Genomic DNA, 21,888 nt, shown 5'->3' on the forward strand with positions numbered 1-21,888 from the left:
GGTCAACCGAAATCATAACAAAACAAGATTTAAGCCTGGTTTCATGTGTTAGACTCTAGCAAGGACAGATTGACTCAAATCACTTCTACACCGAAGCCAAGGTACAAGGGCCGCTGAGATATCTCTTAAGGGAAAGGGTTGCATAGGCTTGGGGTTGGGATGCAACAAATGGGTTGGTACTTACAAGGGTGATGGAAAACCGGGCAGTGGTGGCACGTGCCTTTAATTCAGCACTTGGGAGGCAGAGGCAGGAGGATCTCAGTGAGTTCGAGGCCAGCTTGGTTTACAAAGTGAGTTCCAGGACAGTCAGGACTGTTACACAGAGAAACCCTGTCTCGAACCCCCCTCCAAAAAAAAAAAAAAAAAAAAAAAAACCACAAAACCCAGGATAATGGGTAAGTGTGCCCTAAAAATACCCTTATTCGGTGAATGACCGATCAGCATAGTGACTCCTTTCCAGAAGGTTCATATTAAGAAAAGGGAGAAGGTCAATGGACCTGGGAGACAGGCAGAAGCCTAGACAATTCAAGACACTGTGGGCTATGGTAAAGGGCATGATTGGGGGATGGTTAAGCTTAACAGGAAATGGGGAGCGGGGAGGCCTCAAAGAAAACATACTAATGCCGCCCTCTCAGAGAAGCCTTCTCTGATTTCTTTGCCTTTGACCTGTGCCTGCCTTCTTCCCTCTCTGGTCTTGAACTCTGGATAGAGAACTTGGGAGACCTCCGAAGCTTTCTCTTTTGCTGTTGTAGCAGACTGCGGCTTCAAATGCCGTTCCAAACCTCCTGGAGCCTCAGTTTCCCCAGCTGTGTAGAAACAGGAGCCTCAGTTTCCCCAGCTATGTAGAAGCAGGTTGTCAGGCAAGGGCCCGCCCAGCGCTAACGCAACGTGATTCGCTCTAGCAGTAAGGAGGGGGTGCCCGCATTGCTGCGCAGGCACCGGGCTGCTGGCCCGGGCACCGCCACCTGGCTGCCGGCGCTTTTTATCCCTGCGGGGGGCTGCGAGACCTGGTCGCCGCGACAGACTCTGAGCAGGGAAAGTGGGGGTACGACCCCAGGCTCACGCGGCCCCGCCCCCGCAGCCAGCCGGCCTGCCGCAGCCGGGGGCCCGAGCTCCGCCCTCCACCCGCCCGCCGGGCTGCCTCCTCCCTCCTCCTCGCTCGCTCCCTCCCCCGGGCGGGCTCGGCGCTGACTCCGCCGCACGCTGCAGCCGCGGCTGGAAGATGGCGGGGAACGACTGCAGCGCGCTGCTGGATGAAGAGCTCTCGTCTTTCTTCCTCAACTATCTCTCTGACACGCAGGTACGGCCAGCGGCCAGAGCAGGCCAGACACCAGGGTGCAGAACCGTGGGGCTGCAGCGGCAGCTGCGGAGCCAGGAGCGCAGCGGTGGGCGTACCGGGGCGATCGGGGGGTTCAGGCTGCAGAGCCCCCCTTCCACGTGCCTTGCGCTGCGCTCCGTTACAGGCGTAGCGAGCTGCAGGTCGCCGGCGCATGCTGTAGCATTGGGGGACACAGTCATCCGGGAGGGTCTGGTCAGAGCTACCTGGAGTCTATGGTTCCCCCACCGGCAAAGTTGAGGGGTACTGCGATTCCTTGGGCAAGTAGAGTCTAGCCAGGGTCGGAGGGACCCCTAAGGCTGGCTCTGGGTGCTGTAGGCGCGTCATCGGCGCCCAGCACTTGCTGCCGTACTTTCACGTGCACTTGTGGCGGGGTTAAGGGAGGCGGCCCGCAGCCCTGGAGTCCCCTCATTCTCCAGCACCGGGTACCCCAAGTACTGCCACTGGTTTGTCCGCAGCCCCCCACCTGCTCCCGCAGCGCAGAGTTTCCTGTCAGTTGCCGACTAGGGGAATTAAGGGTCTGCGGGGCACGTGGACATGCGGGCGGAGACACTGTCTATCTGCTTTCGCTATCCGGAGGAGACCCTCTAGGCAAGAGCAAAGCTGAATCGGGGCGGAAGGACTATCTGGGGGGTGTCTGGGTCCCCCTGCGGCGCGCGGCCTCGGCGCGCGCTCCACGATGCAGGGGGAAGGGAAGGTGAGGCGGCGTCCCGGGTTCTGGCTGAGCCTGGGAGCTTCACCGGCTACATGCTCGTGACAGGAGTGTGCTTTGGTGTTCGGGAGGGAGGAGGAGTGAGCTGCTGGCTTGGAGACCAAAATGGGGATTGCTGCTGGGGCAAACAGTTGCGAGGAAATGTGCACGCGGCGTGCGCGCCCCCAACTCCTCCGTTTCCCCCGGCCCATGCCTGTTGCAAGCCTAAAGTTTGGCTCCCGAGTTAGGGCTTTTGCTCTCGGCTCTTGGCTGCGTGTCCCCGAGAGGTTGGGGATGCGGTGGAGCCTGGGAGGAGACCCCGGATGCGGGGACACGCCTGGGTACGGAGCCCGGCTGACGGACGGAAACCCGCGGGACTCGCGGGGACGGACTGAGTACCTGGAGTGGAAGCGTTTGTGCCGGTCCGTTTTGCATAACACTGGGAGGGAGGGGAAGGCGGAGTGGGGAGAGGGGTGGGAGGAGAGAGGGAAACTTTGCTTCTGGTTAGAATCTACCAGTCTTTGGGCGGTAGCAGCTGTCATGGGACCGGGTGGGCGGGGAGAGGCTTGCAAGCTGACTCCTGGCGGTGAGACGCTACTCGGAGGGGACGCAGCGGCCGTCTCGAGACGTTCTGCTCCGGGAAGACTCCTGGTGGCGACTTCAGTCTGGCGATTAGGATAGGCGGCCGAGCGAGGTGTCGCCTAGCGGCAACCCGCCACGCACGGGAGACGGCGGGCCGTAGCCCTCTGCAAACGCCGCTGCGTCCCGGAGCTGCGGGGCCGCGTGGTGCGGCTGGAGCGCTCGGGTGGGTTCGCAGCAGAGGCCCAAGGGGACTGTCGCGAGTGATCGAGTGATCGCGCTTCCTCAGGTTGGGAGGGGGTGTTAATGATTGGGCTGTGCGCGCGCGCGCGCGCGTGTGTGTGCCCTGCGCGTGTGCACACGCCGCGCGCGCCGGGCGCGTACCTTTACCTCTGACGAAACTGCGGTGGAGCTCCCGGCAGCGTCGCCGGTCTCGGTCACACGCCCGGTGTTTGTGTCTGCCGAAGTCGGCCCTAGCCTCAGCACCCCAGCAGTAGATAGCCTGGGACCAGGACTGGAGGTGGTGGGAATTTGGTTTGGTGGCCCCCCGAGAAGACCTGCACCCCAGATCTCTATTGCCTGGAGTCGTTTCCATATTTCTACACTTAAGAACCTAGTAGAAGAGACCCAAAATAGCTAGTGAGACTTCTTCACCCATACCAAGGTTGTTTGCTCTGGACGTGACCCTGGCCTTTAACTTTAGCTTTGGTGTTTGGCTCACCAATAATTAATTGTTTGCCCTTTTAGCCGCCAGCCTAGCTTACTTAGTAAGGCTGCTTCACCAAGGAAACTAGAAAAAAAAATTGAGAAAGCAGGTGTCAGCAGAAGCAGTGCAGTGAAAGTTAATTTGGGACGTTTGCGCCCCCCCCCCAACTTAACCACGTGACAGGCCGAAGATCTCTCGGTGATCTTTGCCGGGCCAACTTGGGAAATGTAATTGATACCAGGAGCTTTGCAGCCGCCCCTAGAAGGATCAGAGCTGAGCGGGAATGGGCGGGGCAGCCCGCCGCCTCATTTTACAGTTGAGGAAGAGGCTGTGAGGGGTGAGCTGCTCGTCCACGACCACTCAGCCAGGGGGTGACAGAGCCACCCAGGACTCCTGACTCCAGGTCCTGTGTGTTACCTCGAAATAGCACTGGACTTGGAGTCAGAAGGCCTGAGTGGAGTCACCTTCCCCGCTCTCTGGCTGGGTGATCCTGGAGCAAGCCATTTTGACTCTCCAGCCGGGTTCCTCCATCTGTCCAATGGGGCCGGTGGTGCTGCCGGAGAAGCCAGAGGCCTGCTGGTGGGGTGAGCCTTGTTTGCATGTGAGATATCTGGCTGTCCCTGCTGTTGCTTCCCCATAGCCCTTCCCGGACCCTCCCCTCCCCCCAGCTCTCCCCTTGGGAGGGTTGGGGAAAGTGGATTGTCTTTTGTCCCCAGTAGTTTTCTGGTTGTCTTTGGTGGCTAACCCAGGCTTAGATTAAAGAGAACTTCTGTTTCAGAGACTTAACTTTTCTCCATTGTTGCCAGAGTAGACGTTTATCAGAACTAGGGTTGTGGCAGCTTCTTGGAAATGTCTGAAGAACGCATCTGAAAAAGCTGTGTGCTGGTTTCAGCTTTGCCTAGACTGTCCCCCTTGCCTGGTGTGCCCATGCCCACCATCCCGCATGGCTTCCTCCCTTAGTACGCCCTCCTGCCAGCTTGCCCTGCTCTCTCTGCTGTCTCTCATAGGGAGTTATAAAACCAAGCATTGTGTGTCTGAGTCTATCCAGTAGGATCTAAGTTGTGCCTTTTATCTCTTTGTGCCCGCATGGCACCTGCCAGCATGCTGAGCAATGTTCCTTTGCCCAGTTCTTGATGGGGTACATGGATTACACAGAGGGGTACAGTTGAGCCTTGCCAAACAGAAGCTCCTGGGCTGACAGGGGAGACAGCTGGGCAGGGAATACGTGAGAGAGGGATGTACAGGGTTACAGCTGCTAGCAAAAGCCTTAACTCCAATGGCCACGTGGGAAGCTCAGTAATAAAGGGGTTATTTAAAAATCACTCGAGTGCTTGGAGTGACAGTCATAGCATCAGAGACGACAAGGACGTTATACGTGGTCTAGTCTAACCCTTATTTAAAATTTTTAACATTGTTAGAAAACATCACCAAGCCTCATGGAAAAAGGTGACATATCTAATATCTCAAAATTGTTTAGTTTTGTATGAGTGTCTGCATGTGTGTGCTATGGTATGTGTGTGGAGGTCAGAGGACACCTTGCAGATCTCTGCCACCAATTGGGACATGGAGGATGAACTCGGGTCATCAGCCTTTCCCTGCTGAGCCATCTCACCAGTCCAGAAATCTGTAATTTTGTCCAAAGAGAGCTACTCCAAAGTCATCTGTATCTCAAAATCTTTCCTATTCATATAGATCACTTATTTTGGGGGGGGGAAAGAACAAATGGAGTTATTCTGTTGTACTAATTTGTAAGTTGGAAGCACACTGTTTTGTAACTTGCTTTTTTCTCCTCCTCACAATATGCTGTGAACATCTTTTTTATCAATAAATATTGTGCTTAATATCTTAATGGTTGTATAGTATTTCATGGAGGGTTGAGCCAACACACATCAATCAGTCCTTGGTTGTTACTTGGTTGTTTGTATCTGTCCTACTGTCAGCAGTGCTGAAATGAATATCTTCGTGTACATGTGTTCTTTCCTTCGTTTAAATTCCTAGAAGTAAAATTGCTCTATCAAGGGAACCGTTCAGGCATTTGGTAAACACATATCAAAATTGTCTTCTAGGGAGATTGTATTCCTTTACACGCTCATTAACATTGTGTGGGAATGCCTGACGGGTCATACCCTAGTTGTTCATACTATTTTCACTATTATCAGCTCGGTCAATAATACACTCTGTTACTCTTGCTGTTCAATGTGTATTTCTTGGGTAACGTGTGAGGTTCACTGCTTCCCCCTTGCATGGCTCTAGGGACCTGACCTGACTAGGGCAATGGGGGTATAGAGAAAAAACAGACACATGGAGACACAGCAGTAACTGGGATGGGGTATACTGGTTAGGGTTAGTGTGGACTGGGCACTCTCTGATGGAGAAAGCCTCAGATGCTCAGTGTTTATTGTATACAGTTGCACAGGGGGGTGGGGTTATTGCACACAGATAAAAAAAAGGGGCAGGATTTAAGTACTGCTGGACAAGGGGTTAAGTTTAGTTAACTTAAATAGGAGCCATCTCTGTAGGGGAAGAGTCTTCGGTCTATAAATATCCAGGGGAAGAAAACTATGGTGGACATTTTCTGCCCTCATTGTTGGCAGTCACACTTGGACTCCCAGAAGGCTTTGTGATGTCTCTGAGCTTCACTTTGGTGGTGGTGGTGGGGTAGGACTCTGCCGTTTTCCTGTGGGTCTGAAGCCGTGCCCAGGCCAACACTGTCCATTCACTCAGGGCTTTCCTGGCTTCCTATGCTCAACGCCTTCCCAAAGAGAATCACTTAAGCTGGTTCCATACAGCACCATGGTTGTGAGCTTGTCCCATTTTACAGCTGGATCTTCGTCTCCTCGTCACTGTTAAGCTGGAACTGAGCACACAGAAGGGGCCCTACACGCAGGGAGAACTGAAGAAATGACTTAAAGTCTTAGTGCCCCTTGATGGGTCTGGGACACTCCGTTGCCCTTGAAGCCAGGGCCAGCTGCTGTCCAAGTCAGAATTGCAGCTGCGTCCAGCAGGTGCCTCTGCCCACCTTTGGCCTGCATGAGACCAGGGGAGGGGGGACAGGGTCACTTTTTCATACGAGTACATCTGGGCACATGTTCCCCAGAGGCCTGAGCTTCACTCTCTGGCCTCTCTGACTGATGCTGGTGGTGAGCATGGGTATAATACCCAGGAAGGGCAACAGCCAAGCAGTTGGGCCCCTGGGGCTCATGTTTCCCCTTGCCCTGGGGCCTCTTCTCCCCAGCTGGTGTAGGTCAGCCAGGAACTCCACTATGCTATCCTATGAGTCATCCTTTTCCTTCCCTCTCATTTGAAAGGAACACTGGCTTGAGTCAGAAGCAGCCCTGCAAATGGGGCCTCAGGCTTGGTCATGACAAGAGCATTGCAGGGCGAACAGCTGCCTTCCCTTCCCAGGCAGCAGCAGCAGCGGCGGCGGTGGCTGCTGCGGCGGCATTTATAGCCTATCCCCCAGGTCACATGTTCTTCGCTGAGCCTCTGTTGGCACCGTTCCATTCCTCCCTCACGAAGATCTGTACAATCTAGGTGGTGTTTTACAGTTTTCAAGATTCCGTGGTCCCTAAGAACTCCCTGGCTCGCTACTCCACTTACACTGCTTTGGAGTAAAGGAGGAGGTGGGGATGGTGGTGACATGCCTGCACAGCCTGACTCTTAATGCTGCCTGAAGATGGACTGTCCTCTGTGCTCACGGTTGTTCCTCTGGCACCCTGCACAAATGATGACCCGCTGAGAGGGAACAGAGTCTAGAGTACTTCTGGTGCTTTGGGCCTCGCTTTCTCAACCTGTGAAATGGGGATAGCAAAGCCTGTCAGGAATGAAATAATGGACTGTAAGCTGTGCATTGACCTGCTGCCTAGACAACTTGGAATTTGCTCACCAGAACACTTTTATGGGACAGGATTAAATTTAGAGCTGGTTCTATGTGTGCAATCTTTGGTTTGTGGTACTGGGGATTGTGCTCAGGGCCTTGTAAAAAGGCTAGGCAAACATTCTACCACTGAGTTCCAACCCAGCCCTCTTTTTACATTTATTTATGTATTTATTCTCATTTTATTGAGACAGGGTCTCTCTATGTACCCCTGGTTGTCCTGGAACTCAATATGTAGACCAGGCTGGCCTTGAACTCCTAGAGATTTGCATGCCTCTACCTCCAGATACTAGGATTAAAGGCATGTACCACCACCCACCCGTCTGTAGTCATTCTTATATAAAAAAGAAAGGAACATTGGAACTATGTGAAGGTGACAAGAATCCTCACAGCCAGTCTCTGCCAGTCTCTGCCAAGGCAGCGGACTCGCTCATATCCATCCTGGGGACACCTCTAGGATGTGGAATGCATTGTGCTGGGTTGACCTTTCTGTGTCCTCTCCTTCTTGCCAAGGTCCTTGTCCCAGCCCCAACTAGAGTCTTATACCTGCTACCCGTCTTTGCCACACTTAGACATCGCCTTCTCTCATTTGTCCTTGGTCTTGGGCACACAACTGAGAGGAAGGAACAGACATTTTTCCATATAATCTTGCCCCCGACTTGCACAGCCTCCCCGTTATCAGTACTCCTCACCAGAAATCCACTGTAACAGTTGATGAACCCACACACACCAGTCATGATTGCCCAGAGCCCCCGGAGCTCCCCCTCCCCGGTGCACAGCGTGGGTCACTCCTAGAACTGTGTGTTCTGTGGATCGGGACAAGTATGTAGTAATAGTACGTTATAGCATTGCACGCCTGTTCCGTGCCCCAAGAGCTCTGCGCTCTGCCCTTCCACCCCTTTGCCCTCGTTGCTGCCAGCTACTGGCATTTTTTACTGTGTCCATAGGTTTGCTTTTTTCAGAGTATCACGGAGCTGCAGTCATGTGGTATGTAGGGTGTATTTAGGTAATAATGCAATTTAAGATTCCTTCATGTCTTTTCTTAGTTTGATGGCTCATTTCCCTACTACTTTTTAATTAACCCCCAAACTTGAAGTTTGATGTGCAGGTATTGGGTCCTTGAAGTTGGAACATAGTCCCCGAATTTATCCCGAGTTGCTTGCTTTTCCTAAGTTTGAAATCAGGACTTAGAAGCTCCATGACCTTGAGCAAATGTCTGATACCCTCCCCCACCCCCCACCTCAGCTTTTTTTTTGTTTTGTTTTGTTTTGTTTTTCAGGAAAGGATTTCTCTGTGTAACAGCTAGCTCTTGTAGACCAGGCTGGCCTCGAACTCAGAGAGCTCCACCTGCCTCTGCCTCCTGTGTGCTGGGATTAAAGATGTGCACCACCACCACCAACCCGGCACCCTTAGTTGTTTTTTTGTATATATAAAATTGGGGACAGCCATACATTCTTTTGAGGCTCATCCCAGAATGTGCTGTGAGGTTTCCTCCTGGGACCTAGGTTCACGCTGTCTGCTGTTGTCTCCTTATCTGTCTTCCACCACGTCTGTTTACCTGCAAGAGTCAGTTCTCCTGGCTGGGCTGTGTCTGGACTCTCCCATCTCTAGACCCAATGGCTCCAGTCCTGCTTCACAGTGTGCTTGGCCTGCAGAGCCCTCTCTGTAATTAACCTCTACTGGATTTGACTCCTGATCTGCAGTTTGTCTGCTGGGAAACCTCCCCAACCCCTGGAGGTCACAGTCCCACAAGCTTCCATTCTTTAATATTATTTTTTTTTCATACAATATGTTTGATCATGTTTTTCTCCTCCCCTAGCCCCTCCCAGATCACTTCCCTGCCTGTGCACTTTTGTTCTTTCTTTCTATCTCTCTCTCTCAGAACAAGCATCTACTGTAAAAATCAAAACAAAAACCAAAAGGACAAAAATAACAAAACAGAAATGAAACAAAAAGTCCACAGATGCAGAAAAGAAAATGGGATTATGTTGTACTGGACAGCTACTCCTGGACATGGGTCCAGCTCTGGCGTGTGGCTGATATGCCCAACGACACTCTGTTGGAGAGAACTGATGTTTCCCTGTGCTAGCAGGTCTTGATTATGAATCGCTTGTTTCCGGGTGGGAGACTGTGTTCTCCCTCTCTGTGCTGGGACCCCCATCGGGCTTGAGGCTGTGCGGGCTCCGTGTGTGCTGCCACAGTCTTTGTGAGCTCACGCGTGCATCAGTCCTGCTGTGTCTGGAAGACACTGTCCTTGGAGTCACCCATCACTCCGACTCTTACACTCTTTCCGTCTCCCCTCCCACATAGATCCCTGAACCTCGAAGGGAGGCGTTTGATGAAAATATCCCGTGTAGGACTTAGTCCTCTAAAGTCTCTCCTGCTCTGCATGTTTGGCCAGTTGTGGGTTTCTGTGTTAATTCACCATGTCACTGAATACAGAGAAGCTGATCGGGTGCCCAACTCTAAGTTGCAGTACTACTGACCAGCCAGCACTCATGGTGCTGGAATGTACTCTGCATGCCACTGGAGAAGAAGGGTAATCGTCAGTATTATGTAGCCACAAACCCTGTGACCTACAATCTGCATGGAAGATGCACTGGTGCAATAGTGTTACAAGTGCCATGGGGAGCAACCACTTTGTGATCGGACTTAAGGCCCACTGCACGAGACAGAACCTGTACCGGACACTGCCAAAGTATCCAAGAACCTGGATCTAGATAGTTCATAGGCCTTGTGGGGAAAATCTACTATTAGTCTGTTTTAAAAAATAGCAATAAGATGGCTCCGAATGACGTATTACGCCATACCCACAGATCAGTACTCTCATTAGGCAGCTTCCATTCTTATAAAGGGTAGATGCAAATCAAACGCCAGCATGAGTTTACAGCACCCGCTTGTCTGGGGGACCAGTGCTCAAGTCCCTTATAGAGGTCACAGGCAGTGTTCCTTAGGAGATTGTTCCTGGATAGTCAGCACTATGAGGCTAGAACTTTTTGTTTCAGTTACCGTTTTCTTCCCGAGAGAACAGGCAAGCCCAGCGCACAACAAAGATTAGTGCCCCCGTGAGTGGATGCGCTCTTCTGGGAGCAGGGCATCCACTGGTTGTCACTGTGTCTTAGAGTTTGGAGAAAGGCCATGGCCCTTGCCATCATCTTAATGTCTCTATAGCCAACCTGACCTGTAAGTCCTTGCCCGAAAGCCTGTCCTCTTTGGTCAGTCATTTATGCCTCGTTCACTGAGGCACAGTTTGCTGGCTGCCGTGGTACCTGGACCTGAATTCCTCCTTGCAGCATTACTGAGGGTTCTGGGAGGGTAGGAAAGAAATAATCGCCTTCGATGGGTGGTGGTGGCGCACGCCTTTCATCCCAGCTCTTGGGAGGCAGAGGCAGGCGGATCTGTGTGAGAGCCTTGTCTACAGAGTGAGTTCCAGAACAGTCAGAACTATTATATAGAGAAATTCCATCTCAAACAAAACAAAACAAAACAAAAAACAAGCAAACAAAAAAGAAATCGCTTCCTCCCAGGTCACCGGTGTAGTCATCCATGATGAGATGATGAGAGGAGTTGAGGCAGGGTCCCCCCAGTCCTCAGCACACACTGGTTCTCTTGTCAGCAATATGAGGTATCATTTCATATCCTGCACACCATGTCTTTCATGTGAGTGTTTCGGGTTTCTCTGGACAGATGGTCATGACCGTGGATGGACTTCCTGTAGAGATGCTGGAGGTTGGTCGCGTGTTCTCCATTGGGTGAATTCTGAAATGGAGGCACAGAGTTGGGTCAGTCCCTCACCGTCTCACAGCTGGTCCAGGGGCTGGCCCAGAATTTGAACTTTGAGCAGGCTTTGGGAGGGCCCTAAGAGAGCATCATATCCAGCCTGCATTCCACGGCAGAGGGGGGCCTGAGGTGCCCAGAGGTTCAGGCTCTTCCTCTTCAGCGGAGTCTTGTCTAGCCCTAGGACTTGGTCAGGGGGAGGGGCTATCTTGGCTCAGAGGGAGCTGAAGGCAGGAAGTTTTCTCAGGAATACTACTGACTGAACTGCTGGCCTCAGAGTTTCTGTTGGACCCCGGATTAGGATTTTCTCCCTGTTTTCACATTCATCAATCCCCAAGACCACATAGATCCTCTCACTAGATAGCTGGACCCTCCAGTGAGGGAGGCGAGGAGAGCATGAAGAGGCATGCGGGAGGCTCTGGTTCACAGAGCTCCCACAGGCAAGTCTTGCCTTGAGGTCTGGTCTGCAAGCTTTAGGTGTCAGCTGGACTCCAGAGACCCAGCTCTGCCCTTTTCTAGGACACGGAGTTGCCACCTGATTAAGAGAGAGACTTATACATGGGAAAGGTAAAGTCACTGGTTAGTTAGCACCACAATCCCGCAGTATTTAAAACAGGGCACTAAGCGGGCTAGAGAGATGGCTTAGGGGTTAAGAACACTGACTGCCCTTCCAGAGGACCCAGGATCAATTCCCAGCACCCACATGGCAGCTCACAGCTGTCTGTAGCCACAAGATCTGACACCCTCACACAGACATACATGCAGGCAAAACACCAATGCAAATCAAATAAAACATGAATAAAATTATAAAGTCAAACACAAACAAACAAACAAACAAAGAATAGGCCGCTAAACCTTTGCTCTGATTGTTCCAGAAGCGGTGTGCTCAGAGTTCTGGGATTGAACTCTGTGGACAGTGGGCCCTTCGGCCTTGGCAAAAAATTTCTTTTTGTCAGCATTTTCGTCTACAGAATGGGGTTGGTAGTAGCAGGCAGTCGGGTGCTTAAGTTAGTCTCTGTGCAAATGGCCTGAGGCCATACCTGTGAGGTGCGCAGAGATGTTTAGGATATAGATTACCTCCAATGAAGAGACAGACCTTGGGATAACCCCCCCTCTTCCTCTCTCTAGGTCTTTGGTTCTGCCTAGGCCTGAGGTTCTTCTGTCTAAGTAATTATTTTCCTTCCTCAGTACTAAATCTAAAGGAATATCCCATGGTGCCTTAGCAACTGTTGCCATGCTGGCTTGTATATCTTTAATTTCAGCACTCAGGAGGCAGAGACAGGTGGATCTCTGAGTTCAAGGCCAGCCTGGTCTTCAAAGCAAGTTCCAGGTCAGCCAGGGCTACACAGAGAAACCCTGTCTCAGAATATGAAAAAGAAAAGAACAAAACAAAACTAAATCTAGTTGGATGCCACTTGAAGAGAGATGATTGGAGGAATATTTTACCCTGGCTAAGAGCTCTTGGCTTTGGAGTTTAGCTGCATACGTTTTAAATCTGGGCTTTCCCACTTCTTAGGTTCATGGCCTCAAGCAAGTGTTATGATCTCTCTCAGCCTCATTGCCTCAGCGGAGGATCAGGGAGGGGATAATTGTTTGGCCTTCTTAGGAAAACATGACATAACTGCACCGGACCCAGAAGGCTTACCGCACTGACATAGTGAGCGCTTGATAAATGATCGCCGTATCAGCGATGGCAATAGCAGTGATAGAAATGTGAATTATACAAATGTCATCTTGAGCTTTGCGGGGAGTTCGGCGTGCCTTGGGGATCACCTTGCTTAATTTTCTTTCCTCAGAGTAAGGAAACAGTCTAAGAAGAGATGACATGTCTCCAGGTCACACAACAGAGACAGGATGGGGCCCTGAACTGTCTTCCTCCCATGGCTAGCTCCCCAGAGCAGGGATTCCACTTCCTGGGACCCGCTGTCTGGACACTTAGCTGGGTAAGCCCTGCCTGGCTGAGATGGATGCTCCCCGACAGCTCTGCAGCCTTGTTTTTTCCTTGTGATTGCCTGGCAGAACATAGTCATTTAGAACCAGGCCCTGAGCAGTTGCAGCAGCCGGCCCACGAGTCCCTCCCTGATGTTGCCATGGCAAACAGCCTTGGCAACGTGGCTGCTCAAGTCTTTATTTCTGGTCTCGGGATCCTTGTAGGGAAATGTGGTACCCAGAGCAGTGAGAAAGGCTCTGCTGTGGCTACTTGGCACTGAGGGGAACCCAGCCTTCATGCTGCTGGTGACCTCAGGTCGTAGCATCTTCTGATCAAAAACCTCTGCAGCCGTGTGTGTTTCTGTATGGCCTGCAGAAACAGACCTCTGGATATGACCTTTAAGGTCTCAAATGCCCATCTAACCTCCTCTCCACCTGTCAGTCAGCTACTGCATGTGTGACCGGCTGGGATAAGCAGAAAAAAACTGGTATTTGGAATGTGATCTCTGGCTTTAGATGCTTCTAGACTGGCCTCATCTTCAACCCTATCCTTCAACAATAGAGAGGAAGAAGAGAGAAGGCACTAACTACTGTCTCATCCTTCTGAGAGCTTATTCGGCCCTGCGCTGAATTCTGCCCAACCAGCTAACCTCTGAGGAACCCCATGAAGCAGTCTCTACCAAGCTCCATTTCACAGTTGGGTAGACTGAGGCTGACAAAGAGTCGCCCTGGTGTTGTTCTATAATTCCTCCCCCCAGGTTGCTTTGGAGAGACGCTCCCATGAGGGGTCTGCTCCTCCTCACTGCCCTCATCACCACCTACATTCTTTAGCACCCGGCTCAGATGCCACCTGCTCTAATTCCCACTCTCAGAAGTGACCTTCCCGTTGTGACCCCACAAGCTGTTGTACTTAATGTTCCTTGGTTTTGCGCTGTATTCTGTCATCCTGAGGAGTTTTTTGTTTTATTTTGTGTTTTGGTGCTAGGGGTGGAACCTAGGGCCTCAGGCTTGCTAAGTAGACACTAACAGTGAGTTCCACCCCACCCCCACCTTTCCACCTCAAACATCCCACATGAGGAGACTGACTAACTAGGAAAGCTTTGACTGTCTAATCCACGTGAGGGGTTTGGCTGTGTAGGCCTTAGAGTCAACAAAGGGGTTCACTATCATTGTTATCATTATAATGGTCATAAAACAGCAACCACATAGACTGCTTGATATGCAGGAACCCAAGCTGGGACCTTGAGGGGGGGCATTATCCTTTTAATCCTTCAACAGTCAGTGAGCTTGGTACTCTAATGCCTGAGAAGGGAATTTAGCCACTTTCCCCAGCTTACTTGATTCTGGCTCAGGTTGACGGGGCTGGAGGAGGAAACTAGGTATGTCTGCAGTATAGCTAATCCAACTGGACACAGGAAGCATTAGAATAGAGGGGGGTTGGAGGCTTCTGAGCAGGCAGTGGTAAGGTCAGGAGAATAAATGAGAGGGGACTTGGCTTGAGAAATAATTTCTATAGGAAAGAAGCCCTTCAGGGCCCACTGTGTGCCACTCTGTCCCTACTCTTGGCCTTGCCCAGAGCCCTGGTTTCTGCAAAAAGGTGGCCTCCACCAGCTGCGGCCTTTGTGCTTGGAGTTGTGCTGTGATAAATAGGTGAGACCTACAGAGATAATGCAATAGCCCTTGCAAGGGACCAATGCCCTCATCACCAAAGATACGCCTTGTACACGGAGGCCTCTGGAACTGTGTCAGAACACACCTTCAGAGGGTAGGTCCCCATGGAATGATAAACCCCTAGTAGGAATTCTTCCACTTACAGGGCATGGCTGTGGTCCACCAGGGAACATAGGGATTCTGAGATCTTTGTAACTCAGGCAAGTGGCCTCACTCTCCGGACAATACAGTATGCTTGAGGCCAGATTGGGCCTATGTGAGCCGCTGTCTCTTCTCCCAAAGGAGAAGCAAAGATGTGTAGTACAATTTGACAAGGTCTTTGAAAATAGGAAGTCTAGCTGGGCAGTGGTGGTGGTGCATGCCTTTAATCTTGTTCAAGGTTGCCCTGGTCTACAGAGTGAGTTCTAGGACAGCCAGGACTATACAGAGAAACCCTGTCGTAAAAAGAAAAAAAAAAAGAAAGAAAACAGAGAGAGAGAGAGAGAGAGAGAGAGAGAGAGAGAGAGAGAGAGAGAATAAAAGTCTGTCTAAGCCAGTCAGAAGTTTTAGGCTTCTTGTAACTTTCCTTTGGTACACACCTGTTGTTCTTTGGTGCTCCAGATGAATAAGGAGCTAGGTTGGCTGTAACCCTTTCTTTGAGAATTTATGTGGTCTGAAAATAAGGTATCATCTCTCATCTTTCCAGGGCTCCTGGGGATTGTACAGAGAACACAGGCTGGTTGATAGGCAAGCACTGACTGCCCCCAAGACATGGTATAAGCTTGGGGACTCATGGACTCGGGTCAGCCTTAGCACTGTGCCTTTTAACTGTGTGGTTTAAGAAGTTAGACAGCCACTCTGTGCCCTTGTCAGCGAGCTCCTGCATAAGCATATGTACAGATAGGGTTTACCTTACAGGCTAGGAAGCTCGTCACTGCAGTTAGCCACGTTTGTGCACCAGAACCAGCTGATCCGTGAAAACATCCTAATTACACATTGGCCACTGTGTGTGCAGGCCTCAGGCTTCTGTGTCTTTTATTCCTTTTGTTTGCTGACGTTTCTCTGTGTCTCTCGTCTTTTCTCTCTTCTGTGTCTTAAGAAGCTTTCTCGGATGACGTCCTTACTCCTGTCCTAAAAAGTCAAATACTGTTTGAAGCGCGTCTGGCACTAACTAGGTGGTCTTCCTCCACACTATCTTTTCTTGCTTCTGTTCGGAGCACAGGGTACTTAGCACTTCACGTACAAATGGACTAAGGATTGGCAGAGGGCCCACTGTCGTGGTCTGGCTTAAGCACGTTGGCTTCCCTAGAGTAGCGTCTCTCCTTACTTTTCACGCCCGTTCCATTTTGTGGATGGGGGCATGGAGGGCTGGTGCCTGAAGAGAACTTGCTAGAATGCTGCAGTTTAACCAGTTTCAATATGCATCTCCTGGGCCTGGAGAGGTGGTTAAGAGCCCTGACAGCTCTTCCAGAGGCGCTAGACTCAGTTCCCAGCACCCACACGGTGTCTCACAACTAGTCATAGTAACAGTTCCGGGGAATCGAAAGCACACTTCTGACCTCCCTAGGCACAGACATGAACAGGGTGCATAGACATACACGTAGGTAAAATACACACATAAAATAAATCTTGGGGGAAAAAGTTAAAACAAACCCCAAATACCCTGCATCTTTGCCCCACATCTGCTCCCCTCTATCCTCAGGCACACCCCCACATGTGGGACAGCTCAGAAGGTAGGGGTTATTTTAAGAGATGAGTGGGTTGGAAAGGAGGAAACCAGAGGAAATGCATGCTCTCTGCAGCCCCTCTGCCTGGGGCTTCTTTGATTGTCAAAACCCTTAAAGATCGTAGGATGCTGGTCATGGTCACAGCTATACAACAGTTTAGGGGAACTAGGGATCAGACTCCACATCTGGTGTCCGGTGCACTATCTTGCCAGCCCTCATATGCTGCTTCTGCCAGTGGGCATGATGGGGCCCAAGTCAGGACTGAGCTGTGGGGCTTTTGTGCCCACTGTTCCCTCCCCCTGAGTGGTCGGTCTTCCTGTAAGTCTTTCTTATCCCTAGGCCCCCAGGGACCTTGTCAGGTCGGCTGTCTCAGACTCTACTCTTCTTCCCATTGATACCATAGGACCCTGTCTTTTCTTTAGGGTATGTGGCACCTGGGGGCACTCTGATTTATTAATGGTATCTTCTTTTTTTAAAAAAACATTTTTTTTCCTCATGAATATGGGTGTTTTGTTAGCATGTGTATATGTATGCCACATGGTGCCTGGTGCCCACAGAGTCCAGAAGAGGGCGCTGGATCCCCTGGAACTTGAGGTACAAAGTGGCTGTTTGTCACCGTGTGGGCGCTGGGAATACAACATGGATCCTCTAGAAGAGCAACCAGAGCTTTGTAGCCACTGAACCATTTCTCCAGCTCCAGTGTATACCTTCTTGCCTGCCCAGTTACTGCTCTGGAGCATGGAGGGGTTTACAGGATTGATGTCGCCAGGGTGGATCCCTTGGACCTAGACTAAAGCTTGACACGTGTTCCACACTCACCCAGCGTTTCTTTCTTCCTTCTCTTTCCTCCTTTCTTTCTTTTTACTGTAGCAGAATACAGCTAAAATTTAACTCTCTTAGCTACATGTTCAGTGACATTAAATGCTTTTTTAAAAATCATTTTTGTACAACCCATCTGTCCACCTCTGTAGTTCTTTTCATCTTGTAAAATTGAAACTTTGTACCCAGTAAACAGCAGCCTGCGACTGTTGTTTCAATCCTCTGGATTTGATTACTGTAAGTTCCTCATGTAAGTGGGTCAGATAGTATGGATCCTTTTCGTGGGACTGATTGTTTCACTTGGTATGATAGCCTACCCTCAGAGTTCACCCATGCGTGTCAGAATTTGCCCTTTTTAAGGCAGAATAATATTCCGTTGTACGTGTGTGCCCGCATTTGGCTTCCCCCCCTTCGTTTGTTGATGGCTCGTTGGACTGCTTCCCCCGCTGTGGCTGTACAAACGATGGGGCCGTGAGCACGGGTATAAAGATAGCTGCTTTTGAGAATGTGCTTTGAGTTCTTTTGGGGAGATACAGAAATGGAACTGCTGGATCCTGTGTCAATTCTATTTTTAATTTTTGAGGAACCGCCACACTTTTCACAGCAGCTGCACCGTTTTCCATTCCCACTGACAGTGAGCATGGGTTCCAGTTTTCCCCCAGGCTGCCCCACCGACTGTTTCTTGGATTTTGATAGTAGTAGGCATACTAGACAGAGTATCTCCTTGTCATTTTGACTGTATTTCCCTCCCGATTCAGCATCTTTTTGTGTGCTTATTGACTATTCAACTATCTTCTTTGGAGAAGTAGTATTCAAGTCTTTGTGTTTTGGAAGAAGGGTCCCTGTAGCCCAGGCTGGATTCAAACTTACTACCTAGGCAAGGTTGACCTAGAACTTTGATCCTGCTGCCTCTCCCTCACAAGTGTTAGGTTGGTAAGTGCACATTCCAACAGCCAGCTCTTTTCAGATCCTTTGCTTGCACTTGAATCAGATTGGTTGAAGTTTATCGCCTTCGTTCGACTGTTTTCAGAGTATTAATCCTGAGCAGACTATGGTGGAGCATGCCTTAATCCCAGGAGGATCTGTGAGTTCCAGGTCAGCTTGGCATATATAGTGGGACTGTCTCAAACCAGATCCAAAACCAAAGCAAAATATTAATCCCTTATCGGGTATATAATTTGCAAATATTTCCTACTTTTGGGGGGAGCTTCTTTGTTCTGTTGGAGTTTACATGAGATGCAGTTTGTCAGTTTCTTTTCTGCCTGTGGCACTGTGGAAAATAAATTATGGTTACTCCAAATCCAGGGCTTTTGCCCCTGTCTTTTCTCCTAAGCATTTTGAAGTTTTAAGCCTCACCTTGAGGAAATTGATTCATTTTTAGTTAACATCTTTATGTTTGGGGTTAGATGGAGAAACGCCTTCATTCTTGTAATAGTTCTTGAATGAACGAGGAAAAATGAATGAATGAATCCCTCAAGTCACCCTGGCCCGTGTGGCCCATGAGCTCATTCATTTCTTACCAGAAGCCCTAGTAATAAATACCTCAACCTTGTTTTTGTTTGCTTGCTTGCTTGCTTGCTTGCTTGCTTGTTTGATTTTGCTTTTTCCTATGAGGGCCTGGGTCTAGGATGAATATCTCTCTGGAGATATGCAGCGCCTTTGTTGATTGAGCCTTCAGGGCTCATTAAGTAGGGTGGCCAGAGCCCTGCCCCAGAAGTCATGCCCCAGTGCCCCAGTGACCTCGGGCTACCTTCTCTCCAGGGTTAGGCCACCCCCACCCCATCCTATGGGCGTGGCTGTACCTGCTCTGCAGCGCCTAGGGCTTTTGGCCTTCTTTAGCACTTGCTCTTTGTCCTAGTCACTGAAAGAGAGGCCACCTGGCTGATGCTTCCTGGTCTGTCCCTCAATAGGAATGTGGCAATGCCCCCTATAGCTTGTGACTCTGCCTCCGTGGTGTTGTATGTAGGGGGGTGGTGGGAGTGGTTGTGGGCCAGAGGTTCCCCCTCTTAGAATCAGAGAGTAGATTCCATATAGGCCTATTTCATGCTCAGACTGGCCTCTGAAGCCTGGGGGTCACCATGGGTGTGCTGTAGTGTGGGGTGAAGAGACAGTCAGAAAAGGCAGTGGGGTAAGAAAGCTCTGCTATGCTCAGATGATCTGTTAGTTTTAACAGTGTGATTGCCAGGTAGTCAGACTAGCAAAGGACCAGTATAAGCCGGTTCCTGGGGAGGAACCCAGCCTGAAAGGCAGCCTAGAACTGATTCCGAGCAGGTCTGAGCTGGGTGAGTCCAGGATCTGTCATTTAGTGGTCAATTAACTTGGAGCATATTGCTTGTTCTGCCTGGGTCTCAGTTTCCTCGTCTGTGGGATGTGGTAACATTATACATGGTAACTGAATTGCTTCACTGACAAGGGCATTTGTCAGTGACTTGGTTCGATGACACCTTGGTGAAGAAAACTGTTATGGAACTGTGGACAATTATTATTAATTATCTTTTTTCTCCGTCCGTGTAGCAGTCATTCTCACTATAAGCTGGGTTACAGATTTCAGCAAACTGCACTCTTTGCTCTGGAAACAGGTCTACCTACAGAAGGCTCTGGAGAGCGGTTCATGGGGGCTTTGGAAGCAGAGGGTTGTGGAAGGAGAAAGAGTTGTCTGACGTGGTGGAAGAAGCCTCTTAGGGCAGAAACAGCCTGCCCTGGTGTGACAGATGCCCTAGTGTGACTGGGTCACATATGTGAGTGGCCACAGGCTATGAGTTTGCTGAGGAAGGTTCTGGAGATCCACAACAGGCAGGATGAAGGCATTGTCTGCCCGAATCACAAGTATCTGGAGGAAGCCCAAGGAGGAATGGCAAGATATCTAGCAAGGAGGACGAGCTGCAGGCTACTCTGGAGTAGACAGGCTTGGGATGGTTCCCGAGGGAAGGTGGCTTTGGGTGACTCGATTTTCCCAGGGCCACACAGCAGGGTGGAATGAATGTTACCATCTGTGGTCTGCACAACTCAGCCCCAGGCCTTTGGCGTGGAGGAAGCACGTGGGGATTTGCAGGCAGGAAAGGCCAGGGGATAGTTCTCATCTTAATCCGAACTGGAATCCTTGTTCAGTCAGGATTTTCTCATGGCCTGGACCCACCAGGTACCTACCTGACGGGCAGCTTTGTGGAGTAAGCCTGCAACAAATTTAGCAAGAATGATGATTATTGCCATAATAATTATTACCCCTCTTTTACTGTCAGGCCCTGTAGCATATTGCTGTGACAGACCATCTCACATCCAGAATTCACATCCTTATAAACATTTTCATCACCATGTGCAGGGTAGCCCGAAGTCTGGGGATGTGGAAGTGACTTGCCCAGTAAGAACACTGGTACATGAACTTGGCAGGAATGTGTGACTTGTAACTCCCACCCCTAAATCTGCCTAATGAGAAAGAATGGTGTTTGAAAGGGGCAGTTTCATGTCTGTGCCTTGTCTAGACTGAGTTCCTAGATTCTCTTGAATTCTCAGGGACGATTCCCAGTCTTTTTGAAGTTGCAACATCCACCTATTGTGTGATTTTGCAACAGTTGCAATGGAGAACCTCCCCCAGAAAAGCATAACTTCCATTGTTTTCTCTTTAGTTGTGAGGTAGGGAAGGGGAAACACATTCTTAGCAATTATTGCTCCTGCTTGGTGATTGGAGTGCTGTAGAGGGAACGTGGGTTCCCTGGAGTCTGGAGGCAGCCTCTTTTGTTTGGTAACTTTGACTCGATCTGGACTCCTCTTGGGGCTGGTATGCCTTGATTTCTCTTTTCTCTACCAGCCTGTATCTCATAGATTTTCAATTGTGAGGGGTTTCCTTTTAAATATCACATACAGCAGGACCACCAACTATTGAACAGAGCCTGAGAAGGTTCTAGACACAGATGGAGCTAGGGCACCATCTCAGGTGGGTGGTGTGTGTGTGTGTGTGTGTGTATGTGTGCTCCCCACATTCCCTTGCAAAGCCAATTGCAGGTGCTTAACTCCCCAGATTGTCCCGGGTGACAGGGACTGACTTCTCTTTGAATTGTAAGTTGGAAGAAATGTGTCATAGGATCGTGTGGCTTAGTGAGTGGGTGGGAAGGAGGAGAAGGTGGAGGAGGAACTCCAAGCTAGAGAATGCCTGTTCCCAACCTCCCCAGCAAATCACAGAACATTGGATAAGTCATTAACGGGGGTGGCAAGGTTGGGTGAAAATTGGGAACTTTGGGTCAGATTTTTTTTTATTTAAAGGAACAAATCATTAAAAAAATCCTTTACTGACAGATGTGTATACACACACACACACACACACACACAATTTTATCTATCTGGAATCATTTTTTTTTTAAAGCCCACAGACAAACTGCTTATAGCTTTGGGATCTGGTTTAACTAAAAAGTGTTTTAACAAGGGCGCTGATGCAGGAGAGTTCCTGGATATCCTGGGGTCAGCAGACCTCACTCTGGGTGGCCTCTGAGTCCCAGCATAGTCATTCTTGGGTGTTGGTTTCTGGTGTGTCCCACAGAGTTGCAGCTGTTAGCATGAGGTCTGTAATTATTTAAAGAAAGCTCACATCAAGTGGAAAAAGAGCGACCGTAGTTACCATACCATGTGGCCAGTAGGCAATTCAACACCAGAGTCACCCAACTCCCTCTGAGCCTCTTCAGCTGCCGATCGGGTAGTGCAGCCAGTGGATAAAGTGACCAAGGAATGACAGACAGGACCAAGTGTGCACAGTGGGAGCCCTTGTGGGCCCAGGCTTAAGCCAGGAAGACTAGGATCGCCTATGCC

At 50.2% G+C, this 21,888-nt stretch overlaps 1 protein-coding gene across 4 annotated transcripts in view; it reads left to right on the top strand.

The window, feature by feature from the left end:
- The first annotated feature begins 971 nt into the window (after nt 1-971).
- Ppargc1b (PPARG coactivator 1 beta) overlaps nt 972-21,888 on the top strand; it is a 112,228-nt gene continuing 91,311 nt past the window's right edge. For 2 of the 4 annotated variants that reach the window (XM_087896022.1, XM_087896025.1), the window contains exon 1: nt 974-1,300. In XM_087896022.1, coding sequence (XP_087752148.1) covers nt 1,223-1,300 — 78 coding nt within the window. In that variant the 5' untranslated portion in view covers nt 974-1,222. Of the gene's footprint in view, nt 1,301-21,888 lie in introns of all 4 variants that reach the window. The other 2 variants (XM_087896024.1, XM_087896023.1) reach the window with 2 other exon arrangements.

The sequence above is a fragment of the Myodes glareolus genome, chromosome 13 (assembly GCF_982192425.1).
Source record: "Myodes glareolus chromosome 13, mMyoGla1.1, whole genome shotgun sequence".
Taxonomy (NCBI): Eukaryota; Metazoa; Chordata; class Mammalia; order Rodentia; family Cricetidae; genus Myodes; species Myodes glareolus.